General features: G+C 36.5%; 3 protein-coding genes across 4 annotated transcripts; 2 read left to right on the forward strand and 1 right to left on the reverse strand.

Annotated features, from left to right (window-relative positions):
- Positions 1-952: 952 nt before the first annotated feature.
- LOC109020830 lies at positions 953-3,161 on the reverse strand. 2 transcript variants are annotated; one of them, XM_019003351.2, is made up of 2 exons: positions 1,918-3,161; positions 953-1,217 (listed from the first exon to the last, which is right to left on the reverse strand). In XM_019003351.2, the coding sequence occupies exon 1, from the start codon at positions 2,946-2,948 to the stop codon at positions 1,929-1,931; it is 1,020 nt and encodes a 339-aa protein (XP_018858896.2). In that variant the 5' UTR covers positions 2,949-3,161; the 3' UTR covers positions 953-1,217; positions 1,918-1,928. The 2 variants fall into 2 exon arrangements, with proteins under 2 accessions (XP_018858896.2, XP_018858897.2); XM_019003352.2 differs by having other exon boundaries at positions 975-1,213; positions 1,918-3,148.
- A 3,767-nt stretch (positions 3,162-6,928) lies between these two features.
- On the forward strand, positions 6,929-8,733 carry LOC109020829. The gene is made up of 2 exons (XM_019003350.2): positions 6,929-7,154; positions 7,261-8,733. The coding sequence occupies exons 1-2, from the start codon at positions 7,147-7,149 to the stop codon at positions 8,399-8,401; spliced, it is 1,149 nt and encodes a 382-aa protein (XP_018858895.2). The 5' UTR covers positions 6,929-7,146; the 3' UTR covers positions 8,402-8,733.
- A 10,277-nt stretch (positions 8,734-19,010) lies between these two features.
- Positions 19,011-25,080, forward strand: LOC108992925 (LL-diaminopimelate aminotransferase, chloroplastic-like). Its single transcript, XM_035684480.1, has 10 exons — positions 19,011-19,422; positions 19,690-19,769; positions 20,078-20,145; positions 20,935-21,051; positions 21,552-21,614; positions 22,120-22,224; positions 22,412-22,462; positions 23,380-23,700; positions 23,796-24,002; positions 24,224-25,080. Exons 1-10 carry the CDS (start codon positions 19,343-19,345, stop codon positions 24,515-24,517), a joined length of 1,386 nt encoding a protein of 461 aa, XP_035540373.1. The 5' UTR covers positions 19,011-19,342; the 3' UTR covers positions 24,518-25,080.
- Positions 25,081-25,493: the final 413 nt, after the last annotated feature.

The following is a 25,493-nucleotide window of genomic DNA, read 5'->3' on the forward strand; positions in this document are numbered from 1 at the left end:
ACTATTTAAATATTTTATTATTACTTTTTCACTACTATTCACAAACATTATCAATACTTCTCAACACTTTTCACTACTCAAACGTACCTAAATCAATGATAACATGAGAGGGCAGCGTGCCCTGGCTTATTACAAACTTGACATAGAGGCCTATTATCTGGTCGAGTGGAGAAGAAGGAAGGATTATGCAGACCTCCTCCACCTCGACCACGAAAAATCCAAGTTCCTCTTCTCTGATGAGATGGAACAAAGGCTGGAGGTGATTTGATAGTAGTATTGTGAGCGGCTAGAGAATGACCATTGAGAAGTGACTGGGTTTGATGGGCAAGACGCGACTCATGGGTGACAAGAAAACTGTATATTTGTTGAGAAGAAAGAGGGTCAGCCCCAATGGTAAGAGAGGTTACTAGGGGGGGTATAATCAGTCCCAAGCCCAGCAAGTAAATACACTGAAAATTCCGATGGAGAGAGAGAGGCTGGCCTGCGGCGTCTAAGGAGGCAGCAAGAACTTGATCAGATAGTGCTAAATTAATTGCAGACAAGAGGAGTTGGTCAAGCAATAACCACCGAGTGTATTTGGGATTTGGGTGATCATCAAGCATGGGGGAGGCATGGAAGAGGATCCATCCACATGACCAAATAGTTGGCGTCCCTTGAGAAAGGGCACCATCTATGCTTTCCATAAAAGAGTCAATGGTGAGTTTTATTGTGATAAAATGACTTGCCGATTATAGAGTAGTAGGAGTAACGAGAAATGGAGGATTCTGTGTAGTGGAGACTGGAGATGAATCACCAGACGCCATTCTGTGTAGTAATGATAGTGGAGATGGAGAATTCGGCTCTGTGACTGAACAGAAAGGGAAAAAAATCGACGTGCGTCTCGCAAGGCTCTAGATACCATAATGAGATAATTGCTCAGTATGCATACCATGTGCTTGACAGAATACTCGAGAAAAATTCATTTCATTCATTTGTTTTCCATACCATTCTGCCGTGGCTTTACAGTCTTTATATAGACAATTCTACAACTAACAAATTTCCACGACTTTAGGATCAATTGACACCTGTCCTACCAGAAACGGTTTCTGATTTCTAGAAGAATCTTTGCTCCTCTGCTGTGCGTGGCTGTCCTCTGCTGTGACTGAGTTTTTGCTTGCATTGGTGCTGTTAGCAGCTTCCTTTGGTATTGCAGAAACGTGACTGGCCTTGATTTCTTCCTTAACATGAATAATAATCATTCAGAAATGTTAGGATAATATTGCTAAAGCAGGGCCATTTATTTCAGTGCAATTCAGGAGGCCTTTTATCTTGGGTTGTCAGTTCTGTCACATTATTTCATCAAGTAGTTAAGTAAACGCTTGAGCTAGTTCCCCTCACCCATTTATAATATAGGCTAATGCAGGATTACAAAATTCAAAAGAACATCAAAGCACACGTGAGTCAATCAATGCCTTCTTTTCAGAGGATCCCAAGGTCTTTACTCTTTAGAAGGATGTAATCAGTAAATTTAATACTGCGGCTAAATGGATGAGTGCTTAATGAAACTGAGACATCGCAATTATTACCACACTGAATTGGAACAAAGTCATTCAATATCATACCTGATCTTGCTTTAAATAAGTATCATGAATGATAGTTCGAGCACAATAAGACCCAATACAAATCCCACTTTTATCAGGAACATGAGAATGAAAACAAACCATAATGCGTAACAAAAAAGAACCGCACTGTTGTCGATCAAAAACAACAAATAAGACCAAATTCAGAATTGAGATCTCATCTAAGGGTATTCATTCATTCATATGGAAAGCTTCACATACTACAAACCAGAAACGAATGTAGCAAGGAAAAGACAGCCCAAAAGAGAAAAAGTAATTGAAATAAAGGTTTGGAGCATCAATTACAGAGGTCACTAACCTCATCCTAAATCAACTTATCACAACTGAAACTACATGAGGGACCTTCCCATCATCAAATGGCAAGCTAACATACTCCCTAGCAAACTCCTCAGCAATCTCGATGGCTAGCTCCCCATGAATTGCCTTGCAATACATATACAACACCGTGTTCGCTGCGGCATTGTAAAGCAGAAGTAGCATAAGCAAAGTGGAGGTCGCCACAATTTGCACAACAAACCCCCAACTTCTCCACCCTTCACTTGCTCCATCCGATCCCACCGCCGAAACCGCACCCGTCCAAACCACAATCCCCGCAAAAGTCCCAAAAAACAATAACAACGACAGCGCTACCCCTCTCATACCCTTGATCAAACTCGCACTCCGCCTCAGCGGCTCGAAACCCCAGCTAGATTCCACCACCACAACCACACATGCGAGGGTCCAATTCACTTGCAAATATACAAATACCATAGCCAAAAGAAGCAACACAACCCCGTAAAACGTTACAAAATAAGGTGAAGAATACTCGACCTCAATCCCAAACAGCTCGATCACTCTCGTTACGAAGAACAAGAAAAGCCCAAAAGCAATGGCAAGCAGAGAGACAACGACCTGGGAAATGATGACCGTCACCAAGAGGGGCAAGAAAGAAGTGAAAATTGATTTGATTGCGGAGACAAGCTTGACGGGTCGGCCATAGAAGCCGTGGAAGACGCTGAAGGTGATGGAGCCGAAAGCGAAGAGAGAGAAGGCTAAGACGAAGACGGTGTAGAGGAGAGAGAGGATAAGGGAGTTGGAGGAGATGGGTGGTTGTTGTTGATGATGATGGTCATGGAAATTAAAAGGGAGAGATCTGAGGAGGACTTGGGAGTTGTTAGGCGTGGGATCGGTAAGGAGTTGTATAAGCGTCGGGTAGACGACGAGGGAGAAGGAGAGAGGGAGGAGAAAGAGGACGGAGAGGGCGAGGAAGTGACGAGCGTGTGCATTGAGGATGCGCTTCGATTCAGAGAGAACCGTGCAGATGCCCAGACGCGGTGCTGGGGTCGCCATGCCGGAATCGAATTGATCGTCCCACTTGAAAAAATTAGCGAGCTTGGAGATGAATGAAAAAGCGTGATGATGGAGAAGGAAGAAGAAGCAGACGGGAGGCGGTGGCGGCGGGATTCGTTTGTCGTTTGTTTCCTTTCTTCTCGAGAAAGGTAGATTGGATTGATTTCAGTGATCAGCTTGTTAAGTTGTGAAGGGGGGAATGGTCTGTCTCTTGGATTAAATAAAAGAATAAATATAGACAAAGACAACCTCGTTCCCATCACGCATGACGCAACCGGGCTCCGTTGTATGAATATTATATTTCTCCTGAATATTGGCGTAAGAGAGGAAATATATTTATAATTGTGAATTATGTAATTATTGTGTAATTATTTTAAAAAAATAAATAAAATATAAAGTATATTTGAAAAAAAATTATTTTTTTAATAGTGGACTCTATTCTTTTTTAAAGAAAGTGATTATGCGACGTTTACACATTTTATGATTGTATGTAGAATTACTCTTAGAGTAATGTTACGACTGAAATCTATGTCTAGATAATTTTATTTTTAAAATTTTTTAAAATTATAAAAATATTTTTTTTATTATTTAATAAAGAACTCGCATATATAGTCTTCAAGTAGAGATTGCAAATAAAACTTCTCCCGAATATAGAATTATATAGTAGTATTTATCAATAGTGAATAATTTATAAATAATAATTAAAAATTTTTAGACAAGATAACATAAGGCTTGATTTCGAAATCTAAGAATAATCTTCCATCTCTATATCAAAATTTTCTTTTATAAATAATAGTAAATTATTTATTAATAATAATAAAATAATCTAAAAATATATAAGAATAACTATGTTCCCAAATATGGGCTTAAATACAAATTAGAATGTGCTCGTTTGATTCTGTGCACGTTCCATAGAAATGGCTTTGATTAATATGCGTAGTGGACCAATGGTCCCATATTATATTATTATATTAGAATAACATATTATATTTCTTTTAATTTTCTCATCCTGATTATATGAGTTAAAAGTATCATATTTTAAGATATCGATAAATTAAGTTATTTGTGAATAATAGTTAAATAATTTAAATTAATATGTTATATTGGATTTTAAAAAATAGGAATAAAAAAGTTAAATAAAAATATTATAAAATAAAAAAGTTTTGTTATAATATAATTTTTATTTTGAAATTTAAAAGTTGTATTATTTTTTATATTTCGTGTGGAAGTTTAGAAAAATTATAATGATTAGGTAATGATTAAATAAAAAAAATTAAAAATTAAAAAATAAAAAAATATTTATATTTAAATAATATTTAAAATGAAAATTATGAAATGAGGTGACATAATCTCACTTATCAAACAAGGCTTGACTCTTACGTGCTTGAATTAAATTGTAATTTGCAAATCATTGATCTATTAAACTATTTTTTTTTGCCTCCCCTTAATTTTTTAATAGGAGATTGATAGTGATACATAATTTTCAAAGGAACTTTATTATAAATCAAATATTGTCGTGGCATATGAAATATGTCTTCCTATCTAATTTGTAAGAGAAATGATACTTGCAGTTGTAAGTGAGCAAGCGCCATGTAGTCATTTTGAAAAAAGTGAATAAATATGATATCCACATAAAAATAAATTAATTTTTTAATAATAGACTCTACTATTTTTTAAAACGATTGTACAGTGTTTATACATTCTATAATTTTATATAGCATTACTCAATTTTTAAATAGAAAAACTCATTCAGTAGATAAATAAAAAGAACTCGGCATATGCCAATAAGCCACCTTTGATAGTGTGTGGCGGTATCGGATCCAAACTCAGCACAATAATCAATGGTCTTATAGTTTGACGCTATTTCCCCCTTCATGGCAAAAGAAATATCTCGATATTAAATCACCAGATCAAATCATTTATTTTTAAAAAATAATGATTCACAGGAAATATTTCTTATTGTTGAGATTAACGGGTAATCAGCAATTAAGTTAAAGTGAAATAGCAGAAACAAATAAAAAAAAATTAATAATTACACACATAACATTAAGATTGAAGTGGTTCGACTCAGTGTGAGCTTACATCTGTTAGCGGGGTCGGTCTTAATGAATTCACTATCAATAAAAGTGGAGCACAAGAGATCAATCACAAAATCCTCAATCTTAGTGCCCCCAATACACTCAATGAACTCTCATGAATCTCACAAAATGATCTCTCTTTCTCTCTCTTTATTCTGGCTACTCAAAATTCCAAACAATGAAAAATAACATGTATTTATATTGTATGACATGAAAATTCTTAATTATGAACATTCGTTCGAGCAGCGTGTCGAAATGTTGAGTGAACAATCTGTCTGGCATTTGCTCAAGTTGACTGTCAAGCTAGTGTCAAGTGAACAGTCTGCCTGGGCTCGCTCGAGCGAATGTCAATCGAACAATTTGCTTGAAGTTTACTCGAACAAAATGTCGAGCTAAAGTTAATTAGCTTGAGCCAAGGTCGAGCTAGGGTTAAGCCATAGCCAAGCTAAATCTCTGGAATGACATTTTCAACAAGAAATCAAGCTACCATTCCAACACTTACAACTTTATTCATATTTTTTTTCAAGTGAAGTGATTGGATGTAAGAGTAATACTACTCACCATTATTTTTACCATCATTTTCTTATCATCCTATGATATAATATTAAATGATTAGAGACTATTTATTATGTTTTATTTGTGAATCTATCATTTAATGTCACATCAAGTAATGTTGAGAAGATTATAATAAAAAGTACGATAAATAAATTTTTCCTTATTTAAAATTGAGTGGTAAATTCTTATTATATGTACATTATTGTTAAAAAGAAATGTTTTAGTTACAAAAATATTTCACCAAAATAAATCTATAAACTGACACGTTTTGATGTGGTACGTTAGACTGTAAAACTATTTTTATTATAAAATAAATCTATTATATTATATAAAATTATGTCAATTTATAAATTTATTTTTGTAAAAAATCTTTTACTCGACTTCTCCTATTTAAAAAAGAAAAATGATAGCTTTACCACTGTTGACAACTAGTTCACAACTTAGATATTAAAAAATTTAAAATACTAATAAAAAAATTATGTAAAAAAGATTTTATAATTTTGTAAAAGAAAAATGCTACAAGCCCCTTCAAAGTTACTACTCAAAATTATCATTCGAGTATTTTGTTTATTTTTATTTATTTTTTTACTTAATGATTAACACTATTAACAAAATTGTATATTTTTTTTTAAATTTTTTCGTAATGTTTATGAATGTGAAAAAATTATTTTAAAAAATTTATAAAAAAAACAATTTTATCATTATAAATCGATAAAATTATAAAATTATTTTATTGCCCTAATTGTAAACCGGTTGTTAACCAGCTGGAAGGGTATTATCGTTCTTTAAAAAATGGGTAATGATACCCTTCCAACCGGTTTACTCCTCCTTTACCACTCATATTATATTTTAAATGAAAAAAGCTATGCTTACCGTTGGGGGGTCCCGCTTGGAGCTCCCGTTAGACTGTTTTTATTTTATTTTTTAGTTTTTTTTTTTAATTTCGTTATTAAGTAAGTGTTTTTTAATACTATTGTGAATTTTTTTATTTTTTAAAAATATTTAAAGATATTAAAAAAATCATATAAAAAAAAGCAAAAAAATAAAAAAAACACAAAATGTATTAGCGGGAGCACCCAGCGGGAGATCCAGCGGTGGGCATAGACCCACCCATTTCAAAATTTTTTATTTTATTTTAAATATTTTTTTGACATTCTTAATAATTAAGAAAAAATTAAAAAATATATAATTTTATTAATAATCACTTTCTTAACCATTAAATAAAATTAAAAATTAAAAAACCTTTAAATATAAAAAAAAAGAATAAATTAATAATAAATATGAAGTAATCTTATCATTTTCCTTCAAAAATGGCAATAAACTTATTTCGCAATTGCATGCACGTCATTTGAGCCCACCAAAACTAGTTATCGACATCTCCTGTCGGCTGTCAGAACCCAAAGCCACACCACACGCCTCTACTCTCGACTCCTCACACAGTCACGCAAATCATACCCATTTTCCGCCACGAGACCCCTCCTTAACACCCTTTGGCGCATTCACTACCCCCGACCATGCCTTCCTCCCATGTGAACTACTCTCCATGATCATCACTGCTAATCCACATGTTCAGGTATTCTATCGTTATTAATTGCGTGACACTCACTTTCTTCCACTGGTTTTGCCTTCTCAGATCTTATTCGCATTGTATGTACTTTTCCTGCATCCTTGATTTTCAGTTACAGAGCCAGCTCTAGCTCTCAAAAACCCTTTGTGTTTCTGGAAGTTGTTGAGTTTGTAAAGAAGAAATTGATGAAAATGGAAGTTGCTTATGGTACACCACCTAGAAATAGATTGGATCATTTGAAAAAAGACGGATCCGAAGAGACCCATTTGCGAAAATTGGAGTTGGAATCCTCTGATAACGTCACTGTGCCTAATTCCCAGTTCCGTTCAATGAATGCCTTGGAGATCTTAAGAGAATCAGTTAAGATTCTCCGCTACAATCTGTCGGGGTTTATGATGATTACTGCATTGCTCATCTGCCCCTTAGCTGCCGTTTTTCTACCCAACGTGTTAGCAAATCATTCGATTGTGAGGAGACTGATTATTGAGCTTTTGTTGGTGGCCAAGTCCAGTGGACTGCCTCTCACGTCTCTTGTGAAACAGTCATGCCAGCGTTTCGCAGAGATGGTTGTTTCATCAGCAATGTGCTTCCCCTTGTACATCACGATGTCGTTGTTATCAAAAGCTGCAGTGGTTTATTCGGTAGATTGTAGTTATTCCAGGAAGAAGTTCTCTGTGTCTAAATTTTACGTGATCATTGCCAAGATTTGGAGGCGTCTAGTTTCGACCTATTTGTGGGTCTGCATTTTGGTTGTTGGCTGTGTCACATTGTTTTGTGTTCTACTTGTTGCCGTGTGCAATGCATTTGCTGTAATTGGGTTGTCTCCAGGTATGATTGTCTACGCCGCGGTAATGGCAGGGCTTGTTTTCTCGGTCATCTTTGCCAATGCAATCATTATTTGCAACATTGCTATTGTGATTTCTGTGTTGGAGGATGTTTCAGGACATCATGCAATGCTGCGGTCCAGTGTGTTGATTAAGGGTCAGACTCAAGTGGGTCTTTTGATATTTCTCGGATCCACTGTTGGGATGGCTTTTATTGAGGGGTTGTTTGAGCATAGAGTGAAGACACTGAGCTATGGAGATGGGTCTTCAAGGATATGGGAAGGGCCTCTTTTGGTGGTCATGTATTCATTTGTGTTGCTAATTGATTCTATAATGAGTGCGGTTTTCTACTTCAGTTGTATATCTTCCAATGTAGAAGCTGACATACTAGAAACAATGGCTATTTCTGCTGAAAGGGTGGGCATTTAATGATATTACCTTGTAAATATATGATATATCAGTAAGAGTTTTAGTTTCAATGTCATGAAAATTGGAGCTCATAGAGATAATTATGATATTGATGCCATGCATTTTAGCACCGTTAATGAGGATCAGTGTAATGGCATGCGAGTGTATCTTCACAAGCAAATTTGTAGCAGGTGGTAGCCACAAATGGCTTCTGATTCTTGGATGGATATTTCACTTTTGAGTACATAAAGTTGCTTCCTGCTGATCACAAGGCATGGGGATTGAACGAAGGTATCAAAGGCTCTGTATTGCTACATTGTTGGAGCTATATTATATTAGAAAATTTCTGGAAATTACAATCATTATTGCTTTTAATGTATAATGCATATATTTCTGTCATTATACATCATACATAGTAATATTCAAAGTCATTTTAAGTTATGTCTCTCTCTTTTGATTTGGAAGATAAAATTTTAAAATTTAAATCTTACAAATCAAATTTTACCATTTAAGTGACGTGGATAATGTGCTCTTCACACCAACATAGTTAAATAGTAATATGGTATTTCGGTTGCCTAGAAGGAAAAAAATGGTATATTAGTTGTCCTTCTTCAGTCCAAGATCTTGAGTATATATGCTACTATATTTGTGTTCTCGTGTCTGAAGCTGTGAACAATAGTCATTGCAGTCATCTACCGACAACATAACTAGATCATTCTGCTGCTTCAATTGTGTTGTGTTCTAGTTTCCATGGCTCATTAATGCTCTTTTGATAACACTAGTGAGAGGAATGAGACAAGTTTCATAAATCGTGAGGAACTTTCATTTTTAATACTTTGTTCCATTGATCGATTGTAATTGATTTTAATGGTACGAGCGATCATGAATTTCTTGTATAACTAGCATTGCTTTTGTATATGACCGTGTGCTTAGATTTCTGTCTACTCTTATGATCAATAAAATGTTATTTACCTATAAAAAAAAATTGGCTTGTAATCCTTTTAAGGAATAAATTTGAAATGCATCTTACACGATTGAAATATATTTCTTTTCTTTTTTTTTTCAATGGGCACTGATGGTCCCAAAATGATAGTTGAAGAACAAACCGGCATTAGTCACCCCGAGTTGCTCGTAACAAGCAAAGCGCGCCAAGTCTGTTGTGAGTCATAGTTATAATATGCATCTATGAAATTAATTACTAATACAATATCATCCTAATAAATAAAGAAATAAGATTTCAACAAGTGTATCACCAAAAGGAAATAAAAAAACTCCTCCCATTACATGCTAATAATTAGTCCGTTTGATTTGTAGAATATTACCCTTTAATATTCTACAAATCTTAAAGGGTTCTTTATGAATATTGAGCTGAGTTGAGATTAGTTGAATTCTTTATGAATAGTAGTGAGTTGAGATGGTGGAGTAAATTTTGTGAGGTCCACTTATGATGAGTTTAGATGTATTTATGAGAAGTTGAAAAAAATTGTGGATCCCGCGTATAAAAAGGTGTTGAGTTGAAAGAGGGTGTGAGTCTCATGTGTAAAAAGGTTTTAAATTGAGATGAGTTTAGTGATTTGAGAATTAGGTGTTTGAATGTCAGAATCAGTTTAAAATTAGACTGAACTAATCGATTAGTTTAGTCCAAGTTCCAAACGGGCCTAAGTATCCACATTTCTATAAATGTGGTATGATTCTTAGATTCTTGTAGGGGTGGGCAGCGGGGGCTCGCCCCCATCCGCCCCAACCTAGCCCTTCACTTTGCACCCCTACCTTTTTAACATAAAAAATTATAATTTTTAATATTTATATAAATATATTGTAGATAGATATATACAATTTGTTAAAAACTTGAAATTGAATTCAAGTTAATAGTCACACTTAAGCAATGTGGGACTTACTGACTTAACAGTAAGTCCCACATTGTTTAAGTATGACTATTGTATTACTTTGACCTTCTATATAATGGTTGGTCTATGAGGCCAAGACAATCCAAAATACAACTCTAATGAGTTTCTTTTTTTAATGTATAAATTTTAATTATATTATAATTTGGGCAAAAATTTTTTTAGACCCAATGTGTATTGAGTTGAGCGGGGGGCAGGGTGGGGTCAATTTCAACCCCACCCCCTGGTACGAGGCGGAGAGGGGGTGCTCCCGCCATGCGCCATGCACCATGCAGGTAGCATCTCTAGATTCTTCGACCAGATGGTCATATATATATATATATATATATATATACAAAAATGATAGATACAACTGCCTGGTGCAACTGGCGTGTCACGTCACCCATTTTATTTTTTCTTTCCTCTCCCTCTCCATTTCGTTCCCCCTCTCTCCCGCTCGAAATTTCATTTCTCCCTCCCTCCATCTCTATCTCCGTTAGACCACTCCCTCTCCCTTGAAGACACCTAGTGCCCATGCACGTCCATCTCCTTCAGGAAACCAATCATGTATGGCCCCTTTTTCTGAGCAAAGAAACCACCACTGCCGCAAACCTTCAGGCTTCAGTGAAGCATCTCCACCTCGTAGCTATCGTCACCACACATGAATCCTTTCAAGCAAGGCAACTCCAACCATCTCGCAAGGCATTACATCACGCCAGAGACTCCATGAAAACAGCCCAGCAAACCTCCCAGTTGCCATTACTCCTATGTTTTACAGCGCTAAAACAAAGAAATTTTGTGCTCTCAGCCCATATACCTCCCACGCAAGGCGCCAACTGCACCCAAGCCACTGTAAGCCTCTATTTCCCGCACCAAAACACAAAACACCCACTCTCTACCATGAGCCACTGCAAAACCATTGTTAAACAGTAGTTTGGCTAAATTGATTCGTCTTATTTCATTGAGAATGATTTACAATAATATATAGCTATGTACGGTGATGCTTTACATGGAAAGAAATCAAATAATGCCGTTACAAATAAATCAAATATTGGATAGCAAAATTGGTGGGATGTGCAAGAATCATGGAGATGCGAGAATCATGGAGACTAATATTCTGATGTGCTGTAATACTCCCCCTCAAGTTAGCGCATGAAGATCCATAATGCCCAACTTGTGAGATAAGTGATGAAAGAGATCAGAACCCAAGGCTTTGGTGAAGATGTCGGCAATATGCTCGGAAGAAGGAAGATGAGCGTTGGTGAAGAGACCCCGAACGAAGTTTGTCACGTACAATGTGGCAATCAATTTCAATATGTTTGGTACACTCGTGAAAAACTGGATTTTGAGCAATGTAAAGGGCAGATTGATTGTCACAATAGAGAGTCATAGGGTCTTTGTGAGAGATGCCAAGATCATGAAGCAGCTGTTGAATCTAGACGAGTTCACATGTAGTGACGGCCATGGCACGATATTCAGCTTCGGTAGAAGAGCGAGCAACAGTTGTTTGTTTCTTAGTACGCCAAGAAATGGGACTAGAACCAAGTGTGATAAAGAAACCGGTAGTGGAGCGACGAGTGGTGGGGCAACTGGCCCAATCAGAATCAGTATAAGCACTAACATGCAGATCATTAGAGGAAGGGAAAAAAATACCTTGGCCTGGAGTGCCTTTAATGTAACAAAGAACACGTGTGGCAGCAGTCATGTGCGGAACCCGGGGGGCATGCATAAATTGGCTGAGAATGTTCACTGCAAAAACAATGTTGGGTCGGGTAATGGTGAGATAAATGAGTCGTCCAACTAACCGTCAATAGGAGCCGGGATCAGAAGAAGATCGCCATCAGTGTCGCTGAGCTTCAAGTTTTGTTCCGTAGGGAAGGAAGCAGGGCGAGAACCAAGAAGGCCGCTATCAATAAGGATGTCCAGGGCATATTTCCGTTGATTAAGAAAGATGCCAGAAGGAGAGCGAGCAACTTCAAGTCCAAGAAAATATTTGAGAGGGCCAAGATCTTTGGTTTTGACGTGAGTGGAAATAATGGTTTTGAAGTAGGTAACCTGAGATAGATCATTGCCGACAACCAAGATGTCATCAACATAAACAAGAACAATGGTGAGGTTTGTAGCAGTGATCAAAGTGAAAAGGGAATGATCTGCCTGAGACTAAACAAAACCTGCAGTAAGAAGAACAGATGTTAGTTTAAAAAACCAGTTACGGGAGGCCTGCTTGAGGCCGTAGAGGGATTTCCGTAGACGACAAACTCGTGTCTCCCCCTTAGGACAATAATCGGGAGGAAGTTTCATGTAAACTTCCTCATCAAGGTCACCGTGTAAGAATGCATTGTTGACATCCATTTGGTAAATAATCCAATTTTTGGCAGCAATAATAGCAAGAACACAACGAACTGTGGTCATTTTGGCGACTGGGGCAAAGGTTTCATGGTAGTCAATGCCTTCAACTTGAGTGTAGCCTTTGGCAACGAGGCGAGCTTTGTGACGTTCAACAGTACCATCTGCTCGTAATTTGGTCTTAAAGACCCACTTGCAACCAATGGGTTGTTTACCAGGAGGGAGTGGTTCAAGAGTCCAAGTAGAGTTTTCCTCAAGAGCACGGAGTTCAGAGGACATAGCTTCACGCCAATGAGAGTGGCGAGTAGCTTCTGAATAAGAGGTAGGTTCAACAAAGGCAGTAACGGCAGTTAAGAAAGAATAATGAGTAGGAGAAAAACGAGAGTAAAAGATAAATGTAAATAAAGGATGAGAAGTACTTGAGGACTGTGCAGCGGTTGAAGTAGCAATGGACTCCGTGGGTATGGTGGGACAAATATAATCAAGGAGATATGTAGGTCGGGTGATAGTACGACGTGGGCGAGAAGTGGGAGGGATAGGGTCGAGAGATATGGTGGGAGGAGAAGTGTTAGGAGAAGTGTTAGGAGTAGTGGGATTTTCAGGTACAAGTAAAGGGAGAATGATGGAAGTAGACTGAGGTGGAGACACAAGAGTTTGGAAGGGAAATTGATTTTCATGGAAGGTAACATCACGGGAGTAGAAAATGACATGTGTGTCCATATTGTATAACTTATAAGCTTTGCGGTTGCTCGGATAACCAAGGAAGACACAACGCGATGCACGGGGTGAAAATTTATCGCGATGAGCAGTAAGAGTTTGAGCATAGCAAAGGCAGCCAAACACGTGAAGATGTGTGTAGGTTGGTGGAGTATTTAGAAGGATTTGAAAAGGAGTTTGATTTTGAAGAGAGCGAGTAGGGGTTCTATTGATGAGATAGGCAGCGGTAAAAACACATTCGCCCCAAAATTTGAGGGGTAAATGTGCCTGAAAACGAAGACTGCGGGCAACATTCAAGAGATGTCGATGTTTACACTCCGCAACACCATTCTGTTGAGGAGTTTCAACACAAGTATGCTCATGAATGATGCCATATTCATGAAAAAAGGTTTGTAGATTTTGAGAGAGAAATTCTTGGCCATTGTCAGTGCGAATATGTTTAACGATTGAATTAAATTGATTTTTGACAATGGCAAAAAAATGCATTAAATGACTAAAGGTTTCTGATTTAAAACGCATTAAATAAATTCAAGTGGTGCGTGAAAAATCGTCAACAATAGTCAAGAAATAATGTGCTCCACAAATAGAAGCAGTGGAATATCCACCCCAAATATCACAATAAATTCGATTAAAAAGAATCGTACTTTTAGTAGCTTGAGTTGGAAAAGGCAAGCGAGTATGTTTAGAACGAGCACAAACATCACAATAAGAAAGAGTACAAAGACTATCCAAAATATTAAGAATAATAAAACTGAAAGGATGACCTAGACGTTGATGCCATATGGTCTTATTGTCAAGGGTGTGAGTAGAGAAAGCATCAACTTTTGATGGCCGAAATATATAAAGTCCATTGCAAGCTTCACCCGCTCCAATCAGCCTCTTCAATTGAAGGTCCTGAAAAAAAACTGTAGAAGATGAGAAAATTGCAACACATGGTAAATTATTAGTGAGTTGAGGGATAGAAAGGAGATTATAATGAAAGAGAGGGACATAAAGGACTTTGGAGAGGATGATATTTTCGGACAACTGAATGGTGCCAACGCCTTCAACAGGAATCACAGCACCCGTGGGTAGCCGAATCTCACGGCTCGAAGAAAGGGGCTGGAGATGCAAAAATGATGATCGACAGTGGCTCATATGATCACTAGCGCCACTGTCGATTATCCAATCAGTATGGGGATCGAAAAAAGAAGGGTTTAAGAAAGAGTTACCAACAAAATTTGCCGTGGATGGAGGGGTTTGTAAGAGATTCATGAGCTGTTGATAGGTTTCGGAGGAGAGTCTTGGAATCGGGCTGGATGAAGGACCAACTGGAACCGGGTTGGAAGCAGCGAGATGGACGGTGGCAGAAGGAGGTTTCCCGAGCAGAGATGGCCTTTGGGTGTTGCGTGGTTCACGGCCCGGTGGGTAGCCGATAACACGCCAGCAGCGATTCCGTAAGTGGCCATCCTTGCCGCATTCGATGCATTTGAGAGGTGGCCGTGGATGAGGGGAACTCCGAGCAGCAAGAGCAATATTTTCTGGGTGGAGACGGGATACTTGAAGGAGCCTCTGTTGTTCTTCTTGAAAGAGGATGGAAAAAATTTTATTCAGAGATGGAAGAGGGTTAGTGGCAAGGATTTGGGACCGAAGAGCAGCGTAGGAATCATTGAGGCCGAGAAGAAATTGAAAGACGCGTTCATCTTCAGCCCTTTTTTCCAAGGTAGTGGCATCGGTGAGGGGTTGGAGATTTCCCAACTCATTCCAAAGCTGTTTGATACTGTTGTAGTAATCGGGTATAGAAAGTTGGTTTTGATGAAGGTTGGATATTTCTCTTTTAAGATGGAAGAGGCGAGCATTATTTCCATGGCTAAAACGAGATTCGAGATCAAGCCAAACATCTCGAGGATCATCGTGATAATCCAAGGAATTGGCTAGGGAATGGGTGATTGTGTTGAGAAGCCAAGTTAAGACCATGTCTTTGGTGCGGCTCCATTGGGCATAATCAAGGGAGGTTTTGGCAGGGGCATTGAGAGTGCCATCAACAAAAGAAAGCTTGTGTTTAGCGTTGAGTGCACTGCGAATAACACGCTGCCATTTTGGAAAATTGTCATCGGTGAGGAGACCGGAAACCAGAACAAGACTAGGAGAATCAGAGGGGTGGAGGAGATATGGGGAAGAAGATGGAGGAGGATCATCGGTTGAGGAAGCCATCGGCAAGGAAAGGTAAGTCAGAACCTGTTTTGGCCTGATACCATGTTAAACAATAGTTTGGCTAAATTGATTCGTCTTATTTCATTGAGAATGATTTACAATAATATATAGCTATGTACAGTGATGCTTTACATGGAAAGAAATCAAATAATGCCGTTACAAATAAATCAAATATTGGATAGCAAAATTGGTGGGAGTGCAAGAATCATGGAGATGCGAGAATCATGGAGACTAATATTCTGATGTGCTGTAATAACCATTGTCACTGAGACATAGAACAAGATCATGGGGCACTCCAATGTGTGTGATTCTCACCCTAAGAACTACGGCCCTAGCTCCCGCGCCTGGTACGGAATATCGCTTCTTCTCCTCCAACTTGTTTAGTCCCCGAGAAATTATCATTGATCGAAAGAAATCTAACATGTTCCTATCCTTGTCAAGCTTCTGATTTATTTACAGAGTTTTTTTCTGTTCAGTTTTGTTTTGTGCCGTTGGTTGTTATTCTGATACTTGCGAAAATAATCATATAACTCGCTAAGATCGCTTGAAAAAGATGATTCTTTTCTTTGGCAGAATATATATGTATTCTCGTATGATCAGAAAGATAATTTTTCTTTAAACTAATATGATGTTAAAAGACGTTTGCTACCAATAAAAATGTTAATTTAAAAGGAATTAGTTTCCGTGGATTGGATTTTTAGGGCTCATGCCTTCTAGTTGGGTTGATCAGGAAGTACGACCTCATGTGTTATAGGCAATGCTTCCACAACAACGCCAAGGAAATTGGCTTCATTAAGGTATTATTTTTCGAATGAGTTTATTGTCGTACTTTGAATGTTGGGTTCTGATTGTTTGATTTCTCGCATGTTAGATTTTTCTCATGAGTATTCATTGGCTTGGTTTGTTGAGAAGCTGACCCACGAGGTCGTCGGAAGTTTCTGTGCGAGGTGAAGCTAGGCTAAGGGCCAAGAGAATTTGCTTTATTTTTTACTTCCTGAAATAGAGAACACGGTAGAACTTGTCTTACGACATTGTGGTTGTTGTGGTTTGCCGTCAGTTGCTCAACTATGGAGGAGAGGCTCACAATGTGGAGGATGTTGCTCAATTTTGGTTTCTCACGTTGTATTTCTTTCATTTGGAAGCATGGGATTGTTTTTGGCAGAATAGTTGAAAGAAATGGCAGCAGGATTAGAAAATAGTGGCCAAAGGTTCTTATGGGTGGTAAGAAATCCACCACCATAGGAGTATGAGCTTGCCAAGCTCTACTGTGGTCAGGTGGCTTCTGCCTGCACATGGGGATAGAACTATGGCATTGCCCATGTTGCGTTGGGAGAAACAAAGCAGCCGCGTGGAAGGAGAATGGAGGGAAGAGAGAGATTTGAGGTGAAGAAGATAAAGAGAGATGCCTTTTACTTTTTGCTTTTTGCTTTTCGGTTTTTTTTTTCTTTTTATAATTCCACATAAGTTTCACGTACGATCGGTTAACGCCGTACGTGAAACTTACGGCGTTAACCGATCTCAAATTTAAAAAGCTCTATTAAAAATTTAAAAAATTTAAAAAAGTGTGGAGTGTGGAGTGTGGTGGAGGTTGTGTAGCAAAGCTCTATTTCTTAACGCCGGTTGTCCTTAGCAGAGCTGAACATGATTTTGGACGTGGGAAACAGCTTTTCACTTTTGACAGCTCCATGTCATGTACACTTCGCTCTTTCTTTCGACAAATCTCAAATTTGTAATGAGAAGAAATTAGTGGAATTGCAAGCCGAACAATAAACATGTTGGCACGAGCTCATCTAGTTGAGCCGAACAGAGTACAACATACAGGGCCCATCATTCCAAGCCCAAGCTTTGGTGGTCAACGTGAATGAAGTAAGTTCGCTCGTTCGTTTGGTGTACCGACACAAACTTGGTTTGGCGGCCCAGTTTTATACTCACGCTGGTATCAGCTTCCGTAAAACATTCAAGAGGCTAAAATATAGCCAATAATTAGTTTAAATGGGTTTGCATCAGTTTACCTAATAGAAATGTTTTAGGTTTCGAGTTTGGAATCCAAAAAAAATGTTCTGTATGAGATTTTTTTTTTATTAAATGATTAAGAAGATATTTTTTAATAATATTGTGAATTTTTTATTTTTTTAAATATTTATGATGATTAAAAAAATACATAAAAAAAGAAAAAAAGAAGAAAAAAATTACACTATTCGGGATATTTTTTAGATCCCGAATTCGAGACCCATAGTAGTACTCAAAGATGAGTGTTACATCTATATAAAAAAAGTAATAATAAATAAATAAAAATAAATTTATAAACTGACATATATTTTTTTAATAAAATTAATTTTACAATCTAACGTATCATATCAAATTATATCAAATATATTTGTTATTATATTCTAGCTATCTGATAATTAATACTTTTGTAACTTTGTTACCACTTTGACTCTTTTCTTCTCTGCTTCATCTCCTTCTATTCTAATTAGTTAATGAAATATAATTACAATTATCATTCAGTAATCTATTTTGAATACAAATGTACAATCTATTGTTTTGTAATTATATTTATTATGTTCAGCAATCTATATAATGCCAATTCCATTGCTCGTAATGTTATGTTCAACAATTTTTTCATGTAATGCCCGTTTCTTAAAGAAATAGTGAGGAGATAATATTTTAATAAGAAAAATAATACCTAATCATGTGGAGGTGCCCTTTTAAATTTGGATAGATTTTTACATAATCCAATATCAATGGTCTAATAATAATGAAAAATAACTATTCCCTCCCGTGAATTGCCTCGGAGTTTAGATAGTATATTGAAATGGGATAAGTTTAGATGAAAATTAAATAAAATATTATTTTTAATAATAATTTTATTTTGTGATTTTAAAAAAATTGAATTATTTATTATAATTTTTATAAAAATTTATAAAAATTATAATAATAAGATAAGATGGGATCGAATTAGAGCAACTCTCAAACCAAACCAATGATAATACTATTACAAGTTGGTATAAACTAAAAATGATAAAAACTGTTTTGTTTCCAAAATTTTGAAATATATATATATATTTTTTAAAATATAGTAACTACGCATAAAAAATGCGGACTTAATTTGGAGTTGATGGTTAGTGGATTTATGTTTTGATGCTTAGTATTTTAGAATTTTATAAATAGTAGTGAAATAATTTGTAAATGGTAATAAAATAGTTTTAATTAAAATATTTTATTAAATTTTAAGATAAGAAATATAAATAAATGAAATAAAAATATTATAAAGTTTAAAAATTATAAAATTAATTAAATATTATTTTTTATATTATTTTTATTTTAAAGTTTGAAAAGATTATATTGACTTATGACTTTTGTATTTTTTTTAAAATTTTTAAAAGTCATAATAATTAAATAAAAAAATTAAAGATTTGAAATGTTTGGAAATAAAATCGGTGGAAGTTTTGAAAATTTATCATTTCGACCAAAGCCTTCAAAAAAAAACCACCTAAAACCCTAAACCAGCGCACGCCCCTTCCCCGCTTTGAGAAAATCCCGTCAGCTTCCCGTGTGAGCTTAAGCCATTGAAACCCAAGCCTCATCAACCCAGTGCAAACGACCGGTGAATGGTCCTGCAGAAGAAGAGAAATCAAAAGATTCCCCCATTTTCGACCTAGTCTGATATACAATGTTAGGCTGCGACTGCTAGGGCTTAGAAGCTGCGCTTTCAAGGAAGCTTACGTTTGACTGGATGCTAGGTTTTAATAAGGCCTTCATTTGCTAAAAAGGTTTCTTGTTCCTCAAAAAAGATATCGCCATCCTCGTACTTGAGCTGAAAATGTCTCTACTGCAACACCTCTCCACTACAATTTCTTCGTCTTCTTCTGCTTTCTTGGTCCATTCCAACTTTAATTCTAGGTACCATTTTCTTTTCTGCTGTTGGTTACTGAGAAAGTTCCTAAAAAATAATCATACGCACCCAAAGTTGTAAACTTCTATTTCCCATCTTTAATCACCTGATCACATTTGTTCTTTTCAGGTTTCTTAGTTCTCTCAGCTACTAAAAAGAATATTTTTTTCTTTAAAATATATATATATATATATATATATATATTTATATATACGTGTTCCGTCTCTTTTGCAAAGGATCCGATTGAATGAACTTTTATGGTTTGTATGCTGCAGGACTAAGAACGTTTCGCTTCAGGCGAAAAGAAACAGCATTTTTAAATGCGTTGCTGCGGTGCCGAAAGAATCTCAGACTGGTACCATTTTTTATCTCCATTTCAATTCTAATTTTGGATATTGTTTTCTATTTTTTCTTTAATTTTGCGTGACATATTTTGTTTTAGTGGGAGTTTGTGTAGCAGTGGAGCTATGATATACGGGGCCCATGTTGTTGCTGGAATTGTGAATTATTGGACATGGAAAATTTGTGTCCCGTCATACAAAATTGCCACCTTAGTGAAAAATCTATTTGAACCAAAACGGAATTAGAAGCATCTCTTCTTACCATGCCCGTTGTGGATATTTGATATTCAGTAATGCTGAATATATTCTGTATCTTTTGAAGCTTACAAGACAAATGTCTCTCGCAATGGAAACTTGGCCAAACTTCAAGCGGGTTACCTTTTCCCAGAGGTATATAATGCACGTGCGCCTATTTTCTATTATTATAATCTTACTATTGCTAAAAATCTCCATTCACTCCACTGTGATTGACCTTATGGTACATGATTTCTTTTTTGGTAGAACCTTATAATTATATTATCAGCTTCTTGACTCGCCTTCTTCATGGATTTTAGTTCATCTAAGATTTAACTACTTTTTGGAGCTTTCAAATGTGTCTTTTTTTTTTTTTAATGTCGGGGAACCTCTCCAAGGCAGGACCCTTCGGACCCACCCTTGCACAGTAAACCCCGGTCCTGTGCACCATACCCTCGGAAGTTTCTCTATTCAGAACTGGTTAAATCGTTGGTTTTTCATCGGGAGATGTGGCCCCAAAAGATTGTTTGCACCCATGAGATGTTGAACCTTGGACCTTGAAGAGAGTGATACCCTAAGACCAAGGCCTTCACCACTTGGGCCAACCCCTTGGGGTTAGTTTTCAAATGTTTCTAGTCTTTGATGATATTCTCTTCTGGGTGATTTGATGGTTTTGGGTATACTTTGTGTGTGCACTAAGCCCTACTTTTTCCGTTTCTTAGTATTTTTGTCACTTATAAAAAGTGCATAAAGCCGGGTCTTCGGAGGACATTGTTTTGTCAGTTTGTTGTATTTTCTCCAAAAGTCCTAGTGATATGATCTCTCTCTCTCTGGCCTCCCCCACCTCTGGTCCTCAGCCAACCCACAGAAGACATCTGTTTCATTATTTGTATTTTGAACAGTGTTTTAGTAATCTTATTTTTGTCTTATAATTCTTGTGAATAGATAGCCAGGAGGAGGGCTGCACACCTGCTGAAGTACCCTGATGCACAAGTGATAAGCCTTGGAATTGGTGATACTACTGAGCCTATTCCAGAAGTTATAACTTCTGCAATGAGAAAGGTACGACTTCTTTACCCCTCTTGTAAACTGTTTCATTCGTTTTTTTCTTGCTCCTGGCTTTATTCTGCACATCTCTCGTGGTGGTGTTCTCTGTTTTTATGCTTCCTTATCCTTTTTTATCTTTTAAAATATTTCTATAACTAGCTTAGCAAATGGAATCACAAAAAAAAAAAAAAAAGAAGAAGAAAAATAACAACGAAGGCAGTCTGGAAACTGGGGCGAGAGGTGTGATTTATGAAGCTTAACTCTCTCCCTCCCGATTGCTGACTCAAAAATTAAAATTAAGGTTATAGTTTACAACTTACAGAATCCTTGCTTAAATGCTGAACCAAACAACATTTTTAGGATTGCTTTTTGCTTGACATAATTGAAACCATTCCATGGTCATGTTATTGTATGTCTTTATGAAATTTTGCACATTTTTACCTCTTATCTGGTTTACGATTAAGTAGAATCCTTGCTTTGCTGGCTACCGAATCAAATTGTTTTCACTTTGACAGAGATCACAGGAATTATCAACACTAGAGGGTTACAGTGGTTATGGAGCTGAGCAGGGTGAAAAGGTATGGGGCATTCTTGATTTTTTATTGACTGTTTCATGGAGTTGACCTCGGCACCACATCTAGAATCAAGCATATAGATTTAAATGTAAACTGATGTTGTTTCTTTAGAAAGTAATTGTAAATGGTTACACAACCATTTCATATGGTTAGACATTTTTTGTGCTTCTTATTGTTAATCTATTCACAATACATCAATAACCATATATGTTTTTGTGAACATGCTACAAAAGTACTTTTTGGTTGCCATTCACCGAGTCTTAGAATTCATGCTGATTTAAGGTATGGCCTAAGTTTCACTTATAAAAAAAGGTATGGTTGAAGTTTCTACTCTGGCTGTTGACCTTAGGCAATCATCCTCTAGGTTCAAATTGATCTGATCAAACACAGAATCAACATGACTTAAAGCAGATTACTTGAAGTTTCATATGAGACAATTGAAATTTATAACTCCTTTTGATGACAAACTTCATGATAGCTGAAGACTAACACTGTTGCTGATCTGTAGTCTTTGAGAGCTGCAATTGCTTCAACTTTTTATACCAACCTCGGAATAGAGGACGATGATATATTTGTTTCAGATGGTGCGAAATGTGATATATCCCGCCTTCAGGTTTGTTTAGATTTACACATTGGTTTTGAATTCCTTGCATTGATCTTTGCCTCTGTTTATATTTGTTTGCTTGTACTGATGGTTTTTGTTTACCAGCAAAGTATTCCATAATTAATTTTTTTTAAATTGTAACAACATTTTTTAAATGTAGCACTATTTAAATTTGCCTTCTTTCTACTCTTGGCAGGTTGTTTTTGGGGCTGATGTTACAATGGCAGTGCAAGACCCGTCATACCCTGTAATTTATTCTTCTACAAAATAAGGAATAAAATTTATTCTCCAGTTGACTTGTCTTCTGTTTTTTCTCTTTTAATCATCTATTTTCATTGTGATATATATTAAGTGAAAAGGTTGAGTTGGTCTTACCGGTATTCATTTTGTAAATTTTTTTAAGATTTTATTTATTGTTAATAGTTTGTGATAGTATTTTTTTATTCTTTTAGCTTAATTTTGCATTAAATTACCTGCCAGTGGTAATAATTTGTGATAGTATTTTTTTTCTTTTAGCTTAATTTTGCAGGAATTACCTGCCAAAGACCTACAGAGATCTACTGTAGTATTTATTTTGAACACCCCCATGCAATATCTTATACAGAAAGTGGTAGAGGTGCATTTGAGAGACATTTAATTGGTTCACTATGGAAATTAATATTTTTTGGATGAGCAATAATAATTATCTAGAAATGAATAAAACCAGGTTCACTTGGGAAGTCACCTAGAAGAAAAGGGTTTACTAGGGAAGTCGCCTACAAGAAAAAGGGGTTTACTTGGGAAGTCATTTTATTAAGTAACACAAGGTTTCTACCTAGTAATTCACTTTCAGTCCCTAGAAAAAACCATAGATCTAACATCTGTTTTTGTTTATTAGGCCTACCATTCAATTTTGATAGTTAACTTGGGCTGTTGGTTAGGTGGTCTTGCCACTTAGATGCAAGACATGAAGGATGTTATGCTTGTTTGAGCATGTCATTTCATAATTTCAATCATATTGACCATCTACCTTGCTTTCATCAATATGGAAAACAATGTTTTTCATTGATGGCGCCATCTGTTAGATAAGCTATTAGTAATGTGGCATGGAAAATGTCTTCGTAGGGATAAAACTTTTTAAAGGCTTACGGATCAATTCCTTACAAGAGATGGGTTAAAGTGCAGGCTTATGTGGACTCGAGTGTTATCATGGGCCAGACTGGACAGTTTCGGAAGGATGTACTAAAGTTTGAGAGCATTGAATATATGAAGTGTACTCCAGAGAATGGTTTCTTTCCTGATCTGTCAGGTGTTTGTCGAACGGATATCATATTTTTCTGTTCACCGAACAATCCTACTGGTGCTGCTGCAACCAGGGAGCAACTGACCCAGCTGGTAAAGTTTGCCAAGGACAATGGTTCAATCATAGTATATGATTCTGCATATGCCATGTACATGTCGGAGGACAACCCCCGTTCCATCTTTGAAATTCCTGGAGCTAAAGAGGTAACTTTAGTGATGAAAATTCATTTTTGAGTTTTTTTCGACTTTCAATGCGGCAGACATTTATTTCCATGAATTCGTAACTATGCACATTGCAGGTTGCAATCGAGACATCATCATTTAGCAAATACGCAGGGTTCACTGGAGTTCGTCTAGGTTGGACTGTAGTTCCAAAGGAACTGCTATTTTCTGATGGATTTCCTGTAGCCAAGGACTTCAGCCGCATTGTTTGTACTTGTTTTAATGGTGCATCCAACATTGCCCAAGCTGGTGGTCTAGCTTGCCTTTCACCCGAAGGTCTTAAGGTCTGTTTTCTGTTCTCATTCCTGTGATTCCTTACTAACAAAAAAAAAAAAAAAAAAAAAGCAATATTTGTCATTATAAATCTTGTTATTTTTGTTCAATTATAGATTTTTTTTTTCAATTAATTATTTCATCTTTCACGTTCCTCTTCTCTAGCCATATGGCCGAATAAAATTCTGAAATACTTATATAACAAGATACGCTAATTTTATACTATTTGCAGGCAATGCATGAGGTGATCGGTTTCTACAAAGAAAATACTGACATAATAGTAGAGACATTTAATTCGCTTGGTTTTAATGTGTATGGAGGGAAGAATGCACCATATGTGTGGGTTCACTTCCCCGGCCAAAGTTCGTGGGATGTATTCAGTGAGATTCTGGAGAAAACTCATGTTGTTACCACCCCCGGCAGTGGTTTTGGACCTGCTGGCGAAGGGTTTGTCAGGGTTAGTGCATTTGGTTACAGGAGCAATATTTTGGAAGCTTGTAAAAGATTCAAGCAGTTATACAAATGAAGCTGGATTCAACTAGTTTCTTTGGGGCAGAAATGGACACATCTATTCCCACCATCATTTGCTTCGAATTCGGCAATTCTTAGACCCAAGCTCGTTTAGCATTTGGGATCCTTATTAGTAGGTTGCACAATCTATTTCATCAACTGTAGAAATCGAGTGTACCTTGTGATCTAGACTTTATTTTATTGAAGCAAATGTTCCAATAAATCCTTACCTCCTGGAAAGGTCCAAGACTAGTGCAGTTCCAGCTTAAGAAATTTTGTATTAGTAAATGTAGCAGATCCGGTCCAGAGCCAGAAACCACTTTGAGACAAGGAAAAAGGAATCAAACTCCAATCAGGGCTGCATGGAGGTAATTGCTTTACATCACAGTGCCACCATGAATCTAGCTACTAGTCTAAAGTAAATAGAAGTGATAGAACGTTAAGAAGGAACAAAAAGTAGAGACTGAAGAAAAGATGTGTCAACATATGCAAATTTTGTACTTGGAAGAGACTGAAAAGATCACTGGGGATGGTACCAAAACAGAACAAGAGGAGAAAAAAATAAAAAATCCAACAGCTCATGGGGGGAGATTTTCAATTTTTTTTATTTTTTATTTTTTTTTCCAGCTGTGTTGTTTTCAGTGGTAGGCCTGATCTTGGCATTCCCATCGTTCCATATTGATTCCTTTATTTACTACTTTACACGTGAAACATTGATCAGAAAGTTAAAAAAAAAAAAAAAAAAAGTGACCAGAGATGGAACCAAAGTCACCAATCAGATTACAATCGAAACCCCATTGGTCTTTTGTACAATTGTACTATGCTAATTGCTACCTGTTGTTATTTTACTGCCGAGTGCAGGCCCCGGCCTTACCATTGCCAGTCCCATCCTCCATTTTTCTTTTTTTCTGTACTATCCACTAATCAATCTAATGAGAATAATAATTAATTCTTTTTATAAGTTATTATTTATTATTTTATATTTTATTTTA

The sequence above is a fragment of the Juglans regia genome, chromosome 13 (genome assembly GCF_001411555.2).
Source record: "Juglans regia cultivar Chandler chromosome 13, Walnut 2.0, whole genome shotgun sequence".
NCBI lineage: Eukaryota > Viridiplantae > Streptophyta > Magnoliopsida > Fagales > Juglandaceae > Juglans > Juglans regia.